The sequence below is a fragment of the Arvicanthis niloticus genome, chromosome 3 (genome assembly GCF_011762505.2).
Source record: "Arvicanthis niloticus isolate mArvNil1 chromosome 3, mArvNil1.pat.X, whole genome shotgun sequence".
Taxonomy (NCBI): domain Eukaryota; kingdom Metazoa; phylum Chordata; class Mammalia; order Rodentia; family Muridae; genus Arvicanthis; species Arvicanthis niloticus.
Genome location: NC_047660.1, coordinates 67,963,363 through 67,981,610, shown reverse-complemented (window position 1 = coordinate 67,981,610; position 18,248 = coordinate 67,963,363). Strand labels below are relative to the sequence as shown.

General features: G+C 37.9%; 1 protein-coding gene across 5 annotated transcripts in view; it reads right to left on the bottom strand.

Moving 5' to 3' along the window:
• The window catches only part of LOC117705458 (armadillo-like helical domain-containing protein 4), an 89,875-nt gene that overhangs the window by 58,885 nt on the left and 12,742 nt on the right, over nucleotides 1–18,248 (bottom strand). For all 5 annotated transcript variants that reach the window (XM_076931126.1, XM_076931127.1, XM_034498132.2 and 2 more), the window contains 2 exons: nucleotides 16,659–16,907; nucleotides 15,921–16,112 (listed from right to left, as the gene is read on the bottom strand). In XM_076931126.1, coding sequence (XP_076787241.1) covers nucleotides 15,921–16,112; nucleotides 16,659–16,907 — 441 coding nt within the window. The remainder of the gene's footprint in view (nucleotides 1–15,920; nucleotides 16,113–16,658; nucleotides 16,908–18,248) is intronic.

Sequence of the window (18,248 nt, the reverse complement as noted above, 5' to 3'; positions counted from 1 at the left end):
TGAAGACATGCAAAGTACATATTCTCAAGCACATTAATCTTTTGAAGTGATTCATACACTACAAAGTAATCATGTTTGTCTTTTAAAATTAATTGTTAAAGTCAATATTGGGCAGTCCAAGTTTTATGAGATCATGTGTTTCTCTATACCCTGTGTTTTAAACTTTCAATACTATAGTTATATACTATGATCCCCATGTTTATTAGGAATTAAAGTTTAGGAATTGTGATTGTTAGTTTTTTGTCAACATGGCATAATCTAGAATCATCAGACACAAATGAACCTCAGTTGAGAAGATGCTTCAGTAAGATTGGCCTGTAGGCAGGTCTGTGGGGGTACTTTCTTGATTCATGATTGGTGTTGGAGTGCCACTCCCCCCATGTGTGTTGTGTCATCCCTGGGGAAGTGATACTGGGTTGTATAAAAAGTAGAATGAGAAAGCTATAAGGAGCAAACCAGTAAGCAACACTCCTCCATGCCCTCTGCTTTGGGTTCCTTTGTCCGGGTTCCTGCCTTAAGTTCTTGCTTTGACTTCTGTCATAGTGAACTGTAAGCTAAAACAAGAAATGGTCTCAGTTTTCTCAAATTTTTCTTGGTCAGTAATAAAAGGTAAACTAAGATAGGAACAATGAATTTTTGTAAACTAATTTATATTTTCAAGGCTAGCAAATATTTCTGTTTTCTGAAGGTTATAAAATGATTATCTGTTAGAAATTACCCTGACATATCAAAGAACATAAAAATAGTTCCATCTCTTTTATAATAATATTAAAGAAGAAAATTCATTATTTGATACACTCCCCTTTCCATCATCTGCATCAGTGACTAAATTCAGCAAAGTCACATGAGAGGCAGATGAATTTGGATTGCATTTTTCCTGCAGAAGAGTAACCCAAAACCCTAGAAATGCATCAACATTCCTAATCCAGTGCTAATGGGAGTTCTAAAATGGCATATTTATCAAGAATGTCTATCACCTGTGATAAGACATCATTATCATTGTTAGGAGTTATTTTTTTTTTTTATAACTGAACCTCCTTGGTGCTTAAGGTGGTGTGGGCTGAGGGACCTAAAAGTGCAAATTCAACTGACTTTAATTTCCCAAGAATATTCATGTTCACTTTTCACTGTGAGTGATCCCACAAAGCAGCTAACTGATGGCAGAATGCACCTAAGGCTTTCTTAAGGATGCATCTCTGTAACCCCAACAGTCACTGTGGCAAGGAACTCTACTCAGAAGGCAGAAGAGACAAGAGAACAGAAAACTAAAGCCAATCACAATCTTCACTGTAACCTTTCCTGTTTCCAGACAACTATATACATGTGTCTCTCTCTCTTTTATCACTTTCTTATAAAGTGCATTACTTGTAAACCATATCAATTTTTTTTACTAGTATGCAGCTCAGTGGGAGAGCATATGCCTGGCATGGGCAGGACACTGAGCGCAGGATCTACAATCACAGAAGAAAATTTGTCATCTTTTGGTCCTATATCAGCCTCAATTATGTAGGCTTTAGTGCATGTCACTGTTCAAAACACAACAGAGTGGACATCGAATGGCGGTTCCAGGCAACAGAGATACGGTTTGTGGTTCTAAGTAACTGATCTGCCCCTCAAAAAAGCACACAGCAGACATGGATGCAACAGCAGGTACAGAGACTACACTCTGATGAACACTGTCAAGAAGATAGAAAATATCAGATACTGTTACTTCAGATGGTGAGACTGAGCAAAGCTTTTCTTATAGTATAAGAATTATAAGAATTATATGCAAATAAGAAGTTCTATGTGTAACTGAGTTGATATTTACAGGGAGAGCATCACCAGAAGAGAAACTAGCGACACCAAGTGCCTTAAGGCAGGTGTGCACAGGCTGTGTTCAGAGACTAGCAAGGAGGTCACTGAGGACTGGGCATGAGATGAAGGTGCACTAAGAATATATAAAATGATGGGAGGGAGTAGATAGGACATATCCAACTTACAACTTTTCAAATGATTCAGGCTACAAGGTAGCAAATGACCTCAACTGAGTACACAGAGAAGAAAACACATGAGGATGGTCTTAGAACTTAAAGGATGGTGAGCAATGGGGTAATGGTTTCTGAAAGTTGATATGATGCAGATTTGCCAAGATCCAGTAATACAATTTGTAGGTGGACCCTTGCTGATTATTATAATGTGAGACAAAAGACGGAAGAAAGTTGATTCCTCCATCACCTATGGGAATGCAAACATAATACGCAAAATTAATTCTATTTGAGACATATTGTGTGATGGCCATGCCAATGACATACACATGCAAAGGCTGAAAGTCCAGGAAAGGTCAGCTGACAGCAATGAAAACAGGTCCTTGTTCCTTTTTGTTTGCTGTGATTGAAATGAACTAAAATAGTTGAAAATGAAACTGTCAGGACTGGGATGCAGTTCAGTTGACAGAGTGCTTGCCTGGCACACACCAAATACTTCACTTGATCACCACCACCACTAAACCTAGTGTAGTAGCACATGCTTGTAACGCCAGCACTAGGGATGAAGACAGGAGTTTCAGAAGTTCAAGGTCATCTTTAGCTACATAGGAAGCTGGAAGCTTACCATGGGCTATCTGATACTGTTTTGAGAGAGAGAGACACACACACAGAGGCAGAGAGACAGAGACAGAGATGGAGACAGGGAGAAAGAAAGAAAGAAAGAAAGAAAGAAAGAAAGAAAGAAAGAAAGAAAGAAAGAAAGAGAGAAAGGAAGGAAGAGAAAGAAAAAGAAAGAAAAAATAGAGAAAGAAAGAAAGAAAGAAAGAAAGAAAGAAAGAAAGAAAGAAAGAAAGAATCAGGAAGGCAGGAGGGAAGGAAGGAAGGAGGGAAGGAAGGAAGGAAGGAAGGAAGGAAGGAAGGAAGGAAGGAAGGAAGAAGGAAGAACGAGGAAGCAGCTGTGTCAGATATCTATGCCAGATAGCTGAACAACGCTTGATGACATTAAGTGATATGTTCAGAGTTGAAATAAATGTCTTGTTGCACATGGCTAGGAGAGAGGAAAAAATGTGTCTAGACAGTACCCTCTCTAAGACAGTTTCATCTGCCTGGCCTCTCTCTGATAGAAGAGTGGCTTCATAACCCACAGGATCCTTTTGTTCTTCTGAGAGGTTAAGCCTCTGAGGAACCAAAAAGCCTTGCCAGCTTTATCTTGCAAACTCACATTGTTAGCTGAACAGGGAAGAAATTTATAGGCTCTGTATTTTTTTTCTTACTGACTGTTCATTTAATAAAAACTTTGAATCCTCAAATAATATCTAAACAGAGCTGAATATGAGTTTGTTCAAACCTTGGGTTGTTGCCTCTTGTTGGTTAGTTGTTTTTCTTACTAATTACAAACATACCTTCAGTCTGTGGTCACTGAAAATCAAGCTTTACTTTTGCTCAGGACTAGACATCTACAAATTTCACTGACACTCTCAAAGGCAGACCTCACTAAAGGCTGACCTAGGGTCTCTAATATAGACACTTTTTTTCATATCTAAAAGACAAACACATAGTGAGCATCTCCAGGCTGTCATTAACACATCACAGGAGTGGAGAGCCCTTGCAAATGTGCCATACCAGCTTGGAGAAAGTACCAGAGTGGGAACCCTTGTCCCTGTGATGTCTTGCTTGCCTGACTCTGGACAGCTCTTCGCCTGTTTATTCTGCCTTCTTAAAACATTCATTTTTCACATGAATCCTCACCTTTGGCCTGGTTATGTAGTTTTTATAAGGTAGAATTCTTTTTTCATTGGCCTTTCCCTTCCTCCTTTAAATTTAAAGCAGGATCTAAGGCAAATAACCTAATGTGCATGAAAAACTAGAAGGCTGCTGTGGAGAAGGGAATTCCCTGACCTGAGCTGTATTAGTCTCTGCCATATCCTGAAATGTTTACTAGCATCTCAGAGCCCTAAAGACCAAGAACCAAGAACAAGGGGCCAGAAAGATGGCTCAGTGAGCAAATCACTTGCCACAGAAACCAGAATATCTGGGTTCATTCCTGAAACCCTTGATGGAAAGACAGAGCTGGCTCCTACAGTTGTTCTCTGACCTCTCCTGTCCACACCACGGCATGGATACTCTTGCACTCACAAGCATCATATGCATACACATGCACACACAGATGGCAATGTTAATCAATGGGATTAAATGGTTTTACCTAATAGCAATGTTATTAAAAGGGTTTACATGCATAAGAATAACCACAGCCCTGGGGATGATACTACTTTTACAGACAGACTTCTCGAGTTGAGCATAAAATTGAGTGTGAAACTTAAACGCCAAAGAACTTAAATTTGCTCTAAGGATATGAAGCCATCCTCCAGCAGATGGCTCCCTATGAGTAGAAGGTGCTGAGAAACCCCAGACATTTTTAACTCTGACGAAATCCAGCACATCAAGACTCTAAGCTGATTGAGAATTTAATGAATCTCCTAACATTACTAAAATGTCAACTATTCCCACCTTCATATTTTATCATGATATACAAATAATATACAAACAATATTTGTATATGTGTATATTATGAAGCTTAATATTACATTTCAATATGAATATTAATTATATATATATATATATATATATATATATATACACACATATATATATATATATATATATCATAAACTTGTTACCAAGCTTTCTACTGTAAGAAACAATCCCAGAGAACTCACCATTGCAGTAAAGAATTAGAATGTGTTTAATTACCTTTCATGAGGAATAAGTGATGGCTGAGAGGCTAAGAGACCATAGTGCACTTATAGAAGGCCAAGTTCAGTTCCTAGCACCTACATCACATAGCTTAGAACTACCTTTAACTTCATCCTTTAACTAAATCCAGGACCTGATGTCACCTCTGCTCAAACGTTCACATGCACCTATCTATACACAGATACACACAAATATAAGAAAAATAAATCTTTATCACACACACATATCCTTGCAACTATACACATACTCCTTCAAAAGCCTCCTTCTGGTCTTAATGCTATTCATTATGCTAGCATGTTTATATTATACATCCACTACATTTCTAAGCTTTACTCTTGAATTGATTCTGAAAACATTACTATCCATGTTTAACTAAACAAAAACTAATTTTTATCACTGTCTTACCCTCCACTAAAATGGGATCTAATCACTGATAGAGAAAGAGTTCAGGAGAAAAAAATCCCTAGTTTAAAAACAAATACTGGATGTAGTGAGAAGCATCAGTAAACTGTGCACTACTACAGTGAAATGTAGTAGAAACAAGGGCGGTATAAATAAGAGAATTAGCCAGAAGCTCCAAGGCCAGCTAGCCTGGATATGCAGTGCAGCAGCAGCAGTGGCAGCAAGAGGAACTTCAGTGAGGTAAGACAGGAAGGCAGTCCAAAGTTGTCCTCTGACCTCCACATGCAAGCTGTGGCACTGCTGTCCCTGGGCACACATGAACAAGCAATAGATGTTTATAAAGAGTTTTAGAACATCATCTTCTTATGAAACCTTCTGGCTTATGTCTATTGCTGTTCACTAGCTCCGTCCTGTCCTACCAGTTCATAAAGTACAAATGGTTATACCTTCTGTGCATGTTAATCAACTTACTTGCCTCCTAGTTCTTCCTGAATCCCATTCCTCCCTGTCAGGGTTGTGTCTCTTCCTCTCTTAGCAGTTCATTTTATAAAGCCTGTTATTAGTATTTTGCCTTTATTCTGTAAATGCATGAGCCAGAGTTCCTATTCCTCACTTCTCAGCACTTTGAGGATGCTATTCTCTCTTCCAGCTTACATTTCCGGTGATCTGCTGTGAACTCTGCTCTTAGCGTCTTGTTTCTTTGGAAATGATCTATCTTTTTCTTTACCTGAATCTCTTCTTTCTAATCTGCTTGTTAAGAATCCTTCTTTCTTTTCCTAATACTCTCCCATGCCATCTGCTGGGTCACTTTTACTGCCTCTTGTCACATGTTTGTGTTTGTGACTTCACTCGCCATTTCTTTGCACATGGTCATTACACTTCTTGTGTCTGACTGTGCAGTCATACACATAACCCCTGAGTATGGTGGACTGCCACCTTGTTAACTTGTTGATGCTCATTACAAGTTACAGGTTTGTTGGATTCTAACGTGTGAGAAGCTTGTGAATTTTTACTGGGAATTCCATTTTGTCCACATTTTTGTCCTCAAAAACCAAGCTGGTATGTTTCTTAGAGATGCTTCTGCCTCTTTATAAACTCAATTACTGAAGACCTAGTTATCTTGCTATGTTGAGGCCTATCAAATTTTCTGTAAATACCTCAATTCCAAATACAATACTTTAAAAATCATTCATATTATCTTCTTTTGAGGTAATCTTAACAAATTGAGTAAGAGGTTCTTTTGCTACTCAAATTCCACTTTCAAATTCTTGAGTCTCAAGTAGTTAGATGAGCATCTGCTATCTGATTCTAAAGTGTGAGATGTATATTTTTAAAATTAGGTAAAAACTCACAAAGTGGTGAGATGGCTCCTTGAGTAGACATACCTGCTGCTAATCAGTCCTGATGACCTGAGTTTGATCCGTGGCTCCATATTAAGGAAGGCCAGAATGGACTCCCCAAATCATCTTCTGATATTCACCATGTGCAACACACACACACACCACTAATTAAAAATGTAAAACTCAATTGATATTATTTATTATATATTATGTTCTTCAAAACTGTCTCATTCCAGTTCACTGTTCTGAATACTAAAGAAGCATGATTTAAAACTTCCCATATTTGTCTACACCATTTTATCAAATTATTAAATTTTAAATTTCTATTTGATGTTTAACAGCATATATAATTTAAAATTTACGTGTAACCTTAAAACTATTTGAAACTATTAATGAGAGAAGAAAATTTCTGAGGCAAGACAGTCTACTTAAAACAGTAGTTGTGCAATGTTTTCATATTTATTTTACTTCATTTAATTTTTCTGTCTTTAGAATTGCACGTATTGCTCTTGATCAATTGCTCTCTCCCCCCCCCCCCCCCCCCGTTAACAGAGAGCATCCCACTCAACTCTACCAGCTGTGGCTTATTAATACCTAATCCCGTCTCAGGCTTGACCACATAGAGGTGCTCTGTTCTGCCATTTTCATTTATAAATCCTACTCCACATTCACTATATTAATATAGGGAGCCCTAGTGGTAACTCCAGACTATAGCTTCTGATTGCTAGTCCAACTGCTCTTGACTCAGATAACAGCCTCTTGTACTTGTGTCTTTGGAGACAGAAATAGAAGACTGACTGTTCTACTTTTTCTGACTTCTCTATGAAGAAATACAGAGGCAGGATCAGACTTGGATCCATAAATTTTGAGACATACAACATAAAACCTTTAGCAACTTAGTTACCATAAAGGAGTATTTTCTTTAAGAAAATGAATAAAAACTATGTATAAAGCTTCACACTCATACAAAAGATAAACTAGATTGGATAGGTTGATTATTGATTTTGTAAAATTTCTAATTAGGATACACTTTCCCTTTGACCTGTACAAGGAGTCAACTTATCCAAAATGAGGAGTCTATATTATTTTGTGGAAATATGTTTTATTTATTATACCTGTGAGCCTTCCCTTCTTGAAAACAAAATTAGTTACGTCCTTCTTTTTACCCCTCTCTAAAGATCAAGCATTGTGCCTTGCTCAAAACCTTCTCTTAATAAATGCACCCTTCACAGAGCCTAAAACAGTTTTTATTTTGCTGTACTATGTGTATGTGTCAAGAGAGTATGACAAACTTTTAAGGAAAGGTAATGTACATCATGTTGTTATTCTGGGGATGGTGGCATGGCAGAGATGACCCTTATACAGATGGACTCACGCCATTGCTAGAGCCTGATCCCGATGCCCTCCTCTCATCTCTTTTCTAATATGACTTAAAGAATTACTTAAGAATATTGAGTTCTTCTGACCTAAGTGAGTGCAAGTCTCAGTACAGACTCCTCTGAGGATGTGAAATAACGTGGGACTTCTCAGTGGTATCCATGATACCTAAGAAATTTATTAAAGAATGTGATTAGGAATCATCACCTCTTTGACACTGTTTTAAATGTTCAATTGGGATCTAAACAAGCGCTGGACTCAAGTAGTCACATAAAAAGCAAGAGAAGGCAAACACAATTATCAGTATAAAGACCAGAACTTAGTCATCATTTTACACAGCACCTGGCACTAACAGGCCTTTGTCTATATGACTAGGGAGAGTTGATCCTGCCTAAGCAGATGTAAGACTATCAGTTGAGATGTCATAAGCTGACGGTTGCTATCTAGAAAAACAGATTCATTTGGAATGTGCAGACTATAAGAATAAAACTGAGTCCAGACCTGGTGATGCCTCTGATCCCAGAACTCAGGAAATTAAGGCATAAGGATCATGAGTGTGAGTCCAACCTGGGCTACATTGTAGGATTATCACTCAAAAAATGAAATAATTTACTAAAACAGAAAACCTTCTGAATAGATTTCTAACACACACAATTCAGAATGTCTCACATGCCATGAAAAGGTTGGGCTTTTCTTAGATCTTATACCACTAAGCTCAGCTCTTCCTCCTGGCAAAGTACAGCATCAGTCTGCATCAGAAGTGGTGTGCTCTCCCTGCATCACATTGCCTCTTCCTATGTCTTCCTGCCTTGTTCTTTGCTATTGTCACGTCATCTACCTGTCGCCCAGACAATAACAACGTAGAGAAGATAATTTCACTGTAATAAATGGGACCTGGTAATACATGATACATAATGTTAAGAGATGAAGTCATCAATCATAAAGCTAAGTCACATTATATATTTGCTCCATGTGTGAATAAATGTACACTAAGAACTTTAACATGTAAGCTCACATTTCCTCCTCACAAGCCAAGAGGAGAAACATCAGTGTCCCAGTTTTACAGGTAGAAAAACTGAGGCCCCCCCAAAAACTGAGGTAAAAGTCTTTTATTAAAATCCAGTGAGGTTCCATGGTAGAGCCAGGACTTATACTCAAGTGAGTGCACTAAGATCTGAAGCAGGGGAGTTTTTCCAGCATAAGCTCTCACTGTTGAGAGCAGGGTGGTCGGAAAGGCTCCACAGAGGAGGGGTTGCAGCAGAACTGATTCTGCCTCCCTGCTCCTCTTAATTTTAATTTCATTGCCTTATTTTTTTTTGAATAATGTAGCTCTGGTTGTTATTTGCCTATAACACAACAACCTCACTATTCTATAAGTGAAAATGGTCTTAAAATGTCTAGAAAAGAGTCAGGCTTTGCTTTAATTAGTTCTAACAGTCGATTTAACATAACCTAGAGCCATTTGACAGAAATTGTCGAGATCAGATTGGCCTACTGACATGTCTATTAATTGATGTAGGAGGGCCCAGACCACTGTGGGCAGCATCATTTTTTTTTTCTTTTGGTAGAAGTTATCATAGGCAATGTAAGGAACTAAATGAGCAGGATCCTGCCAGAGAGCCATCAAACAGCACTCCTTTGTAGTCTCTGCTGCTTTTCCTTGGCTGTGAGTTCCTGGTGAGAGGTGATGCTGTGCCAACAGCAAGCGGGCCTGCCTTCAGCCTCCAGCCTTAAGTTCCTGCCCTCACTGCACTTGGTTAGAGATTGTATTTTGTTGTTAAAATAAGCCCTTCCTTCCCTAACTGTTTTAGGTTCTGAGTTTTTCATCACAGCAACAGTGGTAAGACTAGAGCAGGCTTCTACAGGACATGGAATTATCTCTCTGAGGGTTGAAAGTTAACAAGATTAATAGAGTTAATCATGAGTGTCATTAAACTGCCGCTTTCCAGAATTAAGGGTATGTCCTTCAACCTCAAAAGATGAGAGGTGGTGTGTATATGGGAGATGAGGGTCACTACTTGGCCTCAATTAGCTTATCATGCTGAAGTCCTGGAGGTTTTTTATAGCATTTCAGTAGGGAATATTTCCATGGATATTTTTATCTGGAATTATCATCGGTGTAGAAAGAGGTAGCTTGGCTGAAGAAGACTCTAGAAAGCAGAGTCAGAACCTTCCAAAATCAGAACAAATGTAATGTTTCCAAATATGATAATTTTTAAAACTTATAGGAGTATTTAAATAGATACATCTTTTTCTGATGTATCTATTTCCTTTGAGGGTCATGTAGGAATATAAACATTAAGAGGTAATATGATCCAGGAGTGGTAGCTCATACCTATAATCTCAGAACATGGCAGGCTGATACAGGAGGACTGTCACAAGTTCAATACAAGTCTCAGTTATATAGTAAATTCCAGGGCTACAAGTGGGGCTACAGAGTGAGACCTTGCCTTTAAAAAATAAAAAGTAATAATAAAGCAGGTAATAGTAGTATGATACCCAAGCAGCATCAAGGTGATGAATTCAGTTGGCCATATTGCCAGTGATAGTTCTTACATCCATCTACATATTTCTCAGGTTTGTAATAGTTTGTACTCTGCACAATGAAATTCTCATGTTTGCCTCAGTAAAAGAATATATACGTATATAAACACACACACACAAACATACTCCTACAGCATGTCTCCAGTCTTCGTGCATGCACAGACATACAAAATATACATACGCAATAATGTAAGCTTAAAATATTTTTAAAAGAAAATAAAAATGCCTTCTCTGCAAACATCTAAAATACTTTTAATATCCATATATTACAAAGAATCCCTTTATCTTTTAGGATTAATATATGCTAATAGCATTTTAAAATACCTTTGAAATTTTTGCAAGCTATTATATACTTCCAAGATACATGTTTTCTTCAACTGCAGAGATTAACTTGCCACACTCTGCCTTTTAAGAGCTGAGATTAAAGGTGTATGCTACCACACACAGCTAAAAATCTAATTTTAAAGACTAATTCATCTCACCACTATCAAATTAGAAAAATTTGCTTGGTACAAATGTTCATAAGGTAACTTATCATTAATGTTATAGATACAGTATCTCTTTATGTCTATTTAACATTTCTCCACATTTGAGGATTTGTCACATCTCCTTTTCTGTTAGCAATAACATAATAATAATTAAACATATTTATGTAAATCCAAATACACAGAAAAATGAGCATATATGCCATTTCAAATCTCACTAATGTTTTCTCCTGACCTTGAATCTCTGTCCACGTTTTTAATACTTTCACTTTTCACCCTGCAGTGTGTAATTTACACATCTATGATATGTATCTGTGCTCTGTTATCATATACCATGCTCTGTTAAATAGAGCCCTAATTTTTTCATGGTATTCCCTGAGTTGCCAAATATTTTCCAAATGCATTTATAATCACATGAGTAAGTAACAGTGTTAGCCTGCTGAATATAAAAGAATCCTCTTTTTATCCTTAAAGAGGATGTTTTTGGATGACTAAAGGTGAGCATGCCAAGCTGTACTGGGCTGGGCAGAAAAAGTACACATGTACACACATTTACACATGCATGTATACATAGTCGCACACATACTGTACACACACTCACACACACACACACACACACACACACACACACGCACGCACCTCACAGGCCAATGAAGGGCATCAACTCTGCAATGTTACTAAATTGTGTGGGTATACTGATAAATTATTCCCAACGGTAAAAAAAAAAAAAAAAAAAAAAAAAAAAAAAAATGTCAGAAAAAATTTAATGGATGTCTGCTGTTGTGTGTTTTTATCAGAATTTGTGAATACTTTATAGCAGTGCACCATAATTTTAATTTAAAACACTTTTGAAATACCACTGACCAAATGAGTGCTACTAGCAAGCATGTGATAGCCATTCTCCGTGCTAAGAGATTGGCTCTTCTATCCAAGAGAGTTGACAGATGCTCAGAAGAGGATTGTCACAGGTGTCTGGAAATGCACAATGACTTCAGGGCATGACAACAAAAAGACCCACACTAAGAGGCAATCAATAACTGAAATGTCTGGCAATCTGTTTTTCAAAATCTGTCACAGGAGATCCTTACAAATGATGTATAGAAGGCTAGAGAGCTGGCTCAGAGGTTAAGAGCATTTGCTGATTATGCAGAGGCCCTGGGTCAATTCTCAACAGCTGTATGGCAGCTCACAACTCTGTGTAACTCAGTGTCTGGGATCCAGTGCCCTCTGGCCTTTGTAGGCACTAGGCATCCATGTAGTGCCCATACATGCACGCAGGCAAAACACCCATCCACGCTAAGTAATGCTTTAAATCAAACAAGCACTGCAGTATCCTCAGAGGAGCTTTCAGAAACAGCATCCGAGAAGCTATTCTTTAAAGCCTCTTAGGGCACCTCCAAATTGCTTTCTAGTTAATCAATAAGAAAAGGCAAGGCTTTTTGACTTTAGTGTCAACTGCAAGAAGACCACCTTATTGCCAAAACTATCATCTCAGATGCAAAAATAAAGGCATCCTTTCCAAACACAACTTTGTGTCGCAGCTCATGAGAGGCAGAAGCTAGTAAATCTCTGTGAGTTCAAAACCAGCCTGGTCTATATACAGAATTCCAGACTAGCCAGGGATACAAAGTGAAAGGTTGTCTCAAACAAAGCAAAGGAAAACAACACAAAACGGAACAAAAGAAAAACCTTACTTTCTCCTGAAATTCTTTTTTTTTTTTTTAACAATTATTTATTTATTATATATAAGTACACTGTAGTTGTCTTCAGACACACCAGATGGGGGCATCAGATCTCATTATAGGTGGCTGGGAGCCACCATGTGGTTGCAGGGATTTGAACTCAGGACCTCTGGAAGAGCAGTCAGTGCTCTTAACCCCTGAGCCATCTCTCCAGCCCTTCTCCTGAAATTCTTATGTCATATGTAGAGAGAAGCATGTCACCATGTTTCTATGCCATATATAAACAATTTATAATTATTAAAATAAAATACACATAAAAAGTAATCCTCCAGCAAGTCAAACTACGGTTCTATTACTTCTGAATTTATCACAGAATTTTTGTTCATTTATTAGATTAAAAAACCTGTATGCAGTGGGCCATCTGAAACAATGAGGAAATGGGAATTGTCTGGGATAAGGCATGCTCTTGGGACTGAACTCAGGGACTTGCACATACTAGGCAAGCACCCTACCACTGAGCTACATCTTCAGTTTCTAAGTGTTGAGGTATTCAAGCAATGTCCTACTTTCTACAGTACTGTTACAGAGTTTTAGCTTAGATTAATTTACATCTCCTAAGAAGTAAATGAAACACACAACAATTTTAATTTGTGTAAAGCAAACAGATATCCTCTACTGCACTTGTTCTCAAACTTCCTAATGCAACAGCCCTTTAACAGTTTCTCATGTTGTGGTGACCCCCAGCCATAAAATTATCTTCCTTGCTACTTCATAACTATGTAATTTTGCTACTGTTATGAATAATAAAGTAAAATAAATCTCTGTGTTTTTTGATAGTTTTAGGTGACCCCTGTGGAAGGGTCATTCAATCCCTCCTCCAAAGAGGTTATAACCTACAGGTTGAGAACTGCTTTTATGCCATAAAAGATTAAGTGTATAAACAATAAATACACATTTTTGTGTGTTTGACAGGGTCTGATGTGTCCAGGACTGGCCTCAAACTCATTCTATAACTAGGTCCAAACCAGTGTGAATTACATAGTGATACCCAGTCTCAAAAACAAAACAACCTTAGAATGAAATGAAAGAAAACATACCACAAGTAATAAATTATTTTAGTAAAAAATAATTCTCTTCTGGTTGTAATTCTGTGGTAAAATTAAAATGCTCCCTCCCCTAGGCAACATCTCATACTGTGTTTACATTCCTAGGCAAAACAGAGAAACACAGGCTGAAAATGGAGGCCCCTAATCTATCCAGGAGTTTGGTAGGTTCATCTGTTTGAATACATATGGTCCTTTCAGCTTTCTGAGATTTAAATGCCAGCATCAACTTGTGACATGTTTAATACATAGTAATTTAAGATAAATTCTATACCTTTGTCTTTAGGAGATATTATGTGCTAATCTAATTCTAGACCTTCTCTTAAGCCAACAAGGTGATACAAAGAATGGTTTTTAACCAAAAATGTCTTTCAGAAACCTTGACAAGAAGCATAATTCAGTTCGAAACCTGACAAAATATATTCTCAAAAAAAGAGAAGAAGCTGAAACTAAATTGTGTAGAAGAAAAGATCTCAAACCCCAGGATATCTTTAGAATATCAGAAAACTTCTCACATATTTCAACACAACTGACATTGTCTACTAAATTTAGAATACTACTACAGTTTTACAAGTATAGACTATTCCCAAATACATTTTTTTCCTTTGATTTAATGAGTCTTGCCCAGTAGAGCTGCCATCTATATTTTAAGTCAATTTAAGGAAACCTGATTTTTTACAAAGGAACTTAAAACATGATGCTTTGAGCTCAAACCCATGTGGTATCTGTCTTCCCGTGATGTGAGAGGGACCATATAGGTCTGCCTCTTAAGTCAGCATTCCTCTGTGAAATTCTCCAAGCCATTTTTCACGTGTTATGTTTCTTAGTGAGAAGATTATAAATGCCATTCTGGAAGGTGATAAGACAGGCTGGAGAGATGGCTCAGAGGTTAGGGGTGTGTATTGTTCTGTGGAGGATCCACGTTTGATTTCCAGCACCCATGGAAACTTCCTATGACTCTAGTTCCAGAGGATCTTATGGCTCTGGCTTCTAAGAGCCCCAATACATACATGGCATATACAGTCATACAGACATACACATAGATTTTTCACAAAAGATACAATAAATCTTTGGAGGGAACCATCTCTTATACACCCAGCTGAACCTCTTCCCTGCCATAGAGAAAACATAGAATCCAAGAACATTCTCTGTCCTCTCTCCTAGGACATGGCTGACTGCCTCGTAGCTTCCCTGTGGTCTGGGTTAACAACTAGATTCAATTATCTGCATCCACAATGTGACACTCCTCACCTTTCAAGGTGCTGACTCATGGAGTCACATGACTGTGGGCCCTATAAGCATTCTTATTGCTTGTTGATGTGAAGCTATGCCTGAATTACACTTTTCATGGCCAAAGCCAATGCCTTAGATAGTACAATTTGGCATGGATTCCTCAGCCTGAGTAATAAAGAAACTTTCTGTATCTAGACAGTAACTCAAAAATGTTACTAAGAGAATAACCCAGCATTGACGATGATGTTATACAAACACAGTAAACATTTAAAGTTTCATAAAAGAAAAAAATCCAATTGAAAAAACAGAGCTCCTCCATTTAAACCTACAATTCTCATCCAGCCTGAATAATGAAACCAACTAAGACACTCATTTTGAATGTTAATCCCATATTCTGCCCATGGAAATTTAACTGAGAAACCTCAGGCAGATGGTTTTAGTAAAAAGCTCTTCGGGAGGAGTCTGAGTCCAGTGCTTACTTACAGTTAAGGTCACACATTATGGTGTGTGTGTGTGTGTGTGTGTGTGTGTGTGTGTGTGTGTGTACTATATCGAGGTTCATTGAAAGCTCTCCAAGTTGAGTTTAATGTTCAATTGCAGTAGATGATCACATACATCTTTAAATACCCACACACCTACCTACATGCATACATATGTGTATTTGCATGCTAAAGATTGTTAACATGTTCTTTAAAGAACAATAATGTAAATACTCTGGGCTGCTTAGGACATTTAGTCTTTACGACCACGTCTCAGTTTTGAGCTATGGCCCCAAGGTAGCCACCATCAACATGCAAATGAGGATGTACCTGGACTCATGAACACTGACACTTGAAGGTTATATAACTAGTACATGTCACAAAATACTGTGCTTGAAAGCTTATTCAGCCATTTAATAATGTAGAAACTATTCTTAGTTCACGGGTCATGGAAAATCAGTGGCAGACAATATTTTCCTAGGCCAGTTTACCCAGGGGCTTACAGGCACGCCAACTTAGTTGTTTCTCAAATGTGTGGGCAGAGACAAGGATACCTTCAGATTCGAGTTGTTCCAGGCCAAAAGAGGCAGCTGTATTTGGGCGGCTGATGGACGGACTCGTTCTTCCCTCAGAAGGGAGTGCTGGAGAAATTGTGGCAGCCTCCACAGTCATTGCAGGGGTTGCTACTGGAGAGCTCAAAACTGGTATGAATTCCTCATTTGGTCCAGTGATTGTGTCCATGAGATCTGCCAAACACAAGAGACAGGACTTGACCCACAAGATAGTCAACACAGAAAATGTTAACATTGGCATTGAAAGGCAAGAAACCAGAAGAACAGTAAATTCTGTACTTAATTATGCCTAAAATTCATCTCTTCTTCTCACATCAACCTAACTACACCCAGAAAACATTTCATCATCTTGAAAAGACAATGCCTCAAATTATAATTTTGCTTTTAAATTTTAATCTCCCACATATTCTATTGACAGTATAATGGATGGTCCAGAATTTTGTATGGGGTCCCAAAGGCAGACAGGCCCTTGCTATTTTTCCATTTACCCACCCTGACTCTTAGGTGGGGAGCCCTCAGGAGGCTTAGACTTGGGGACCAGGGGAGCAGTCTGCCTCATCCACTGAGGCTCTAACACATTTCTACAAGCAAAGAGAGCTGACCATCTTTAAGGGACATGCGTGTGCTGGTGAAAGGGCCAGCTGCCTCTCTCATTCCAGTAATTAACAGTAAAGATCCACACTCCTCCCTCAAACAGAGAACCCACACCCCACTGCTGACCTTCCATAGAAGAGGTAAGTTTGAGAGACAAAGGGACAACAGTGGTGGAGGCTGGAGTGGCCATAGACTCCCATCTTCTGGACATCTCAGCATCACCCACATCAGCAGACACAGAAGAGGGGGATGGCATGCTCTCTTCAGGCTCCCCACTGCCTCTAGGAACTTCGATGGTGGCCATATGCTCTTGTGTCACCACAGGTAATGTGGAGTTTGTTTCTTGAATGGCCATTGTCATCTCTTGAGTGATGGCTGAGAAGGAGGGAAACACTTTAAAGTAGACCAAATTCCTATATATTAAATTCACTATGAAGTTAATAAACTGAAAAGGGGTAGCCAGCTCTTTCAGAGACTAGAACAACAAAGAGAACTTAGGAATCACAGACCAGTAAACAATGTTACTGTTGCTGTTTGTGGGAGTTGTGGAGCAATCTGATCCAGAAATAAAGAAGTTAATGTAAAAACAAATATACACACAAAAACCCTAGAGTAAAACTGAAACAGAAAGATGGTTAGCAGAGCTTCTCAGACATATTTGGAAACTAACTGAATCAGTCTGTTAAGATCTAAAGTATATATAACTAAGTCCCATAAAGTCTTTCACAAAGTTTTTTTCATACTAATGTTTACATTTGCATACCTTAAAGGGGAAAAGAAAGTTGGCATTTTAAAAAACAATAATTACAATAACCAACTAGTGCTCACCTAGTTTCTGGGATGGACAGACAAGTTAGGCAGCTTGTGGAGTGTACTCTTAATTTACCCTCTACATGTGTTAAAGGAGGAGTGTACTAGCATTCACAGAACCCTGTTGGTTAACCCCACTGGTTAAGACTGCACACTACAATGTTAAGTTACTTGGGTCTGAATTTTAATTTAACCACCCACTAGTTTTGTGATCCTAAACTAACTAATTGGACATTTTCAGCTTCCTTAGGCATATTTGATTATCAGAATAGCCAGAATATTATCAAACTCATTTAATTTTTTAGCTTATGTTTATAAAAGCTGAAATAAGTTCAAAATATTACAATATAAATGTACTGGTATAATGTATGCTAGGAACCATGTGACTTCATGTTCTAGAAATATAAGTGCTATGGAAAATTGAAGTAAAATTTTAGTTTAATCCTACCTAACATCTTCATGCTTTTATGGGCCCAACTCACTTACTGTCATTTTAAGCAGGTTATGCTGGGTGTGGTAGTAATGCCTTTATCTTAGCTTCTGAGAAATCTTTATGAATAAGTACATCTCTACACTTTTGAGGCCACACCGGGCTACATAGTCTCAAAAAATGTCTCGAAATTTTAAAAGTTTAAATACAACTTATAAAATATTTTCTGGGAGCATATATGAAAATTTATACCTTAGTAGCCCAGTCTTTGAAAACTAGAAGCTAGCCAGTATGAGTCTGGGCAACCTGAGATTATGTCTCAAAAACAAGCAAACAAACAAAAAAAAATTCTAATAGGCATGTAAACTGTTATTTATGTTTATTATTTATCAAGTGACCATTTTTACCATTTATATTAGATCTCAGCAAAACTTTATAAGCCATAGTATCAATATTTTTTGTTGATAATTTTCTTA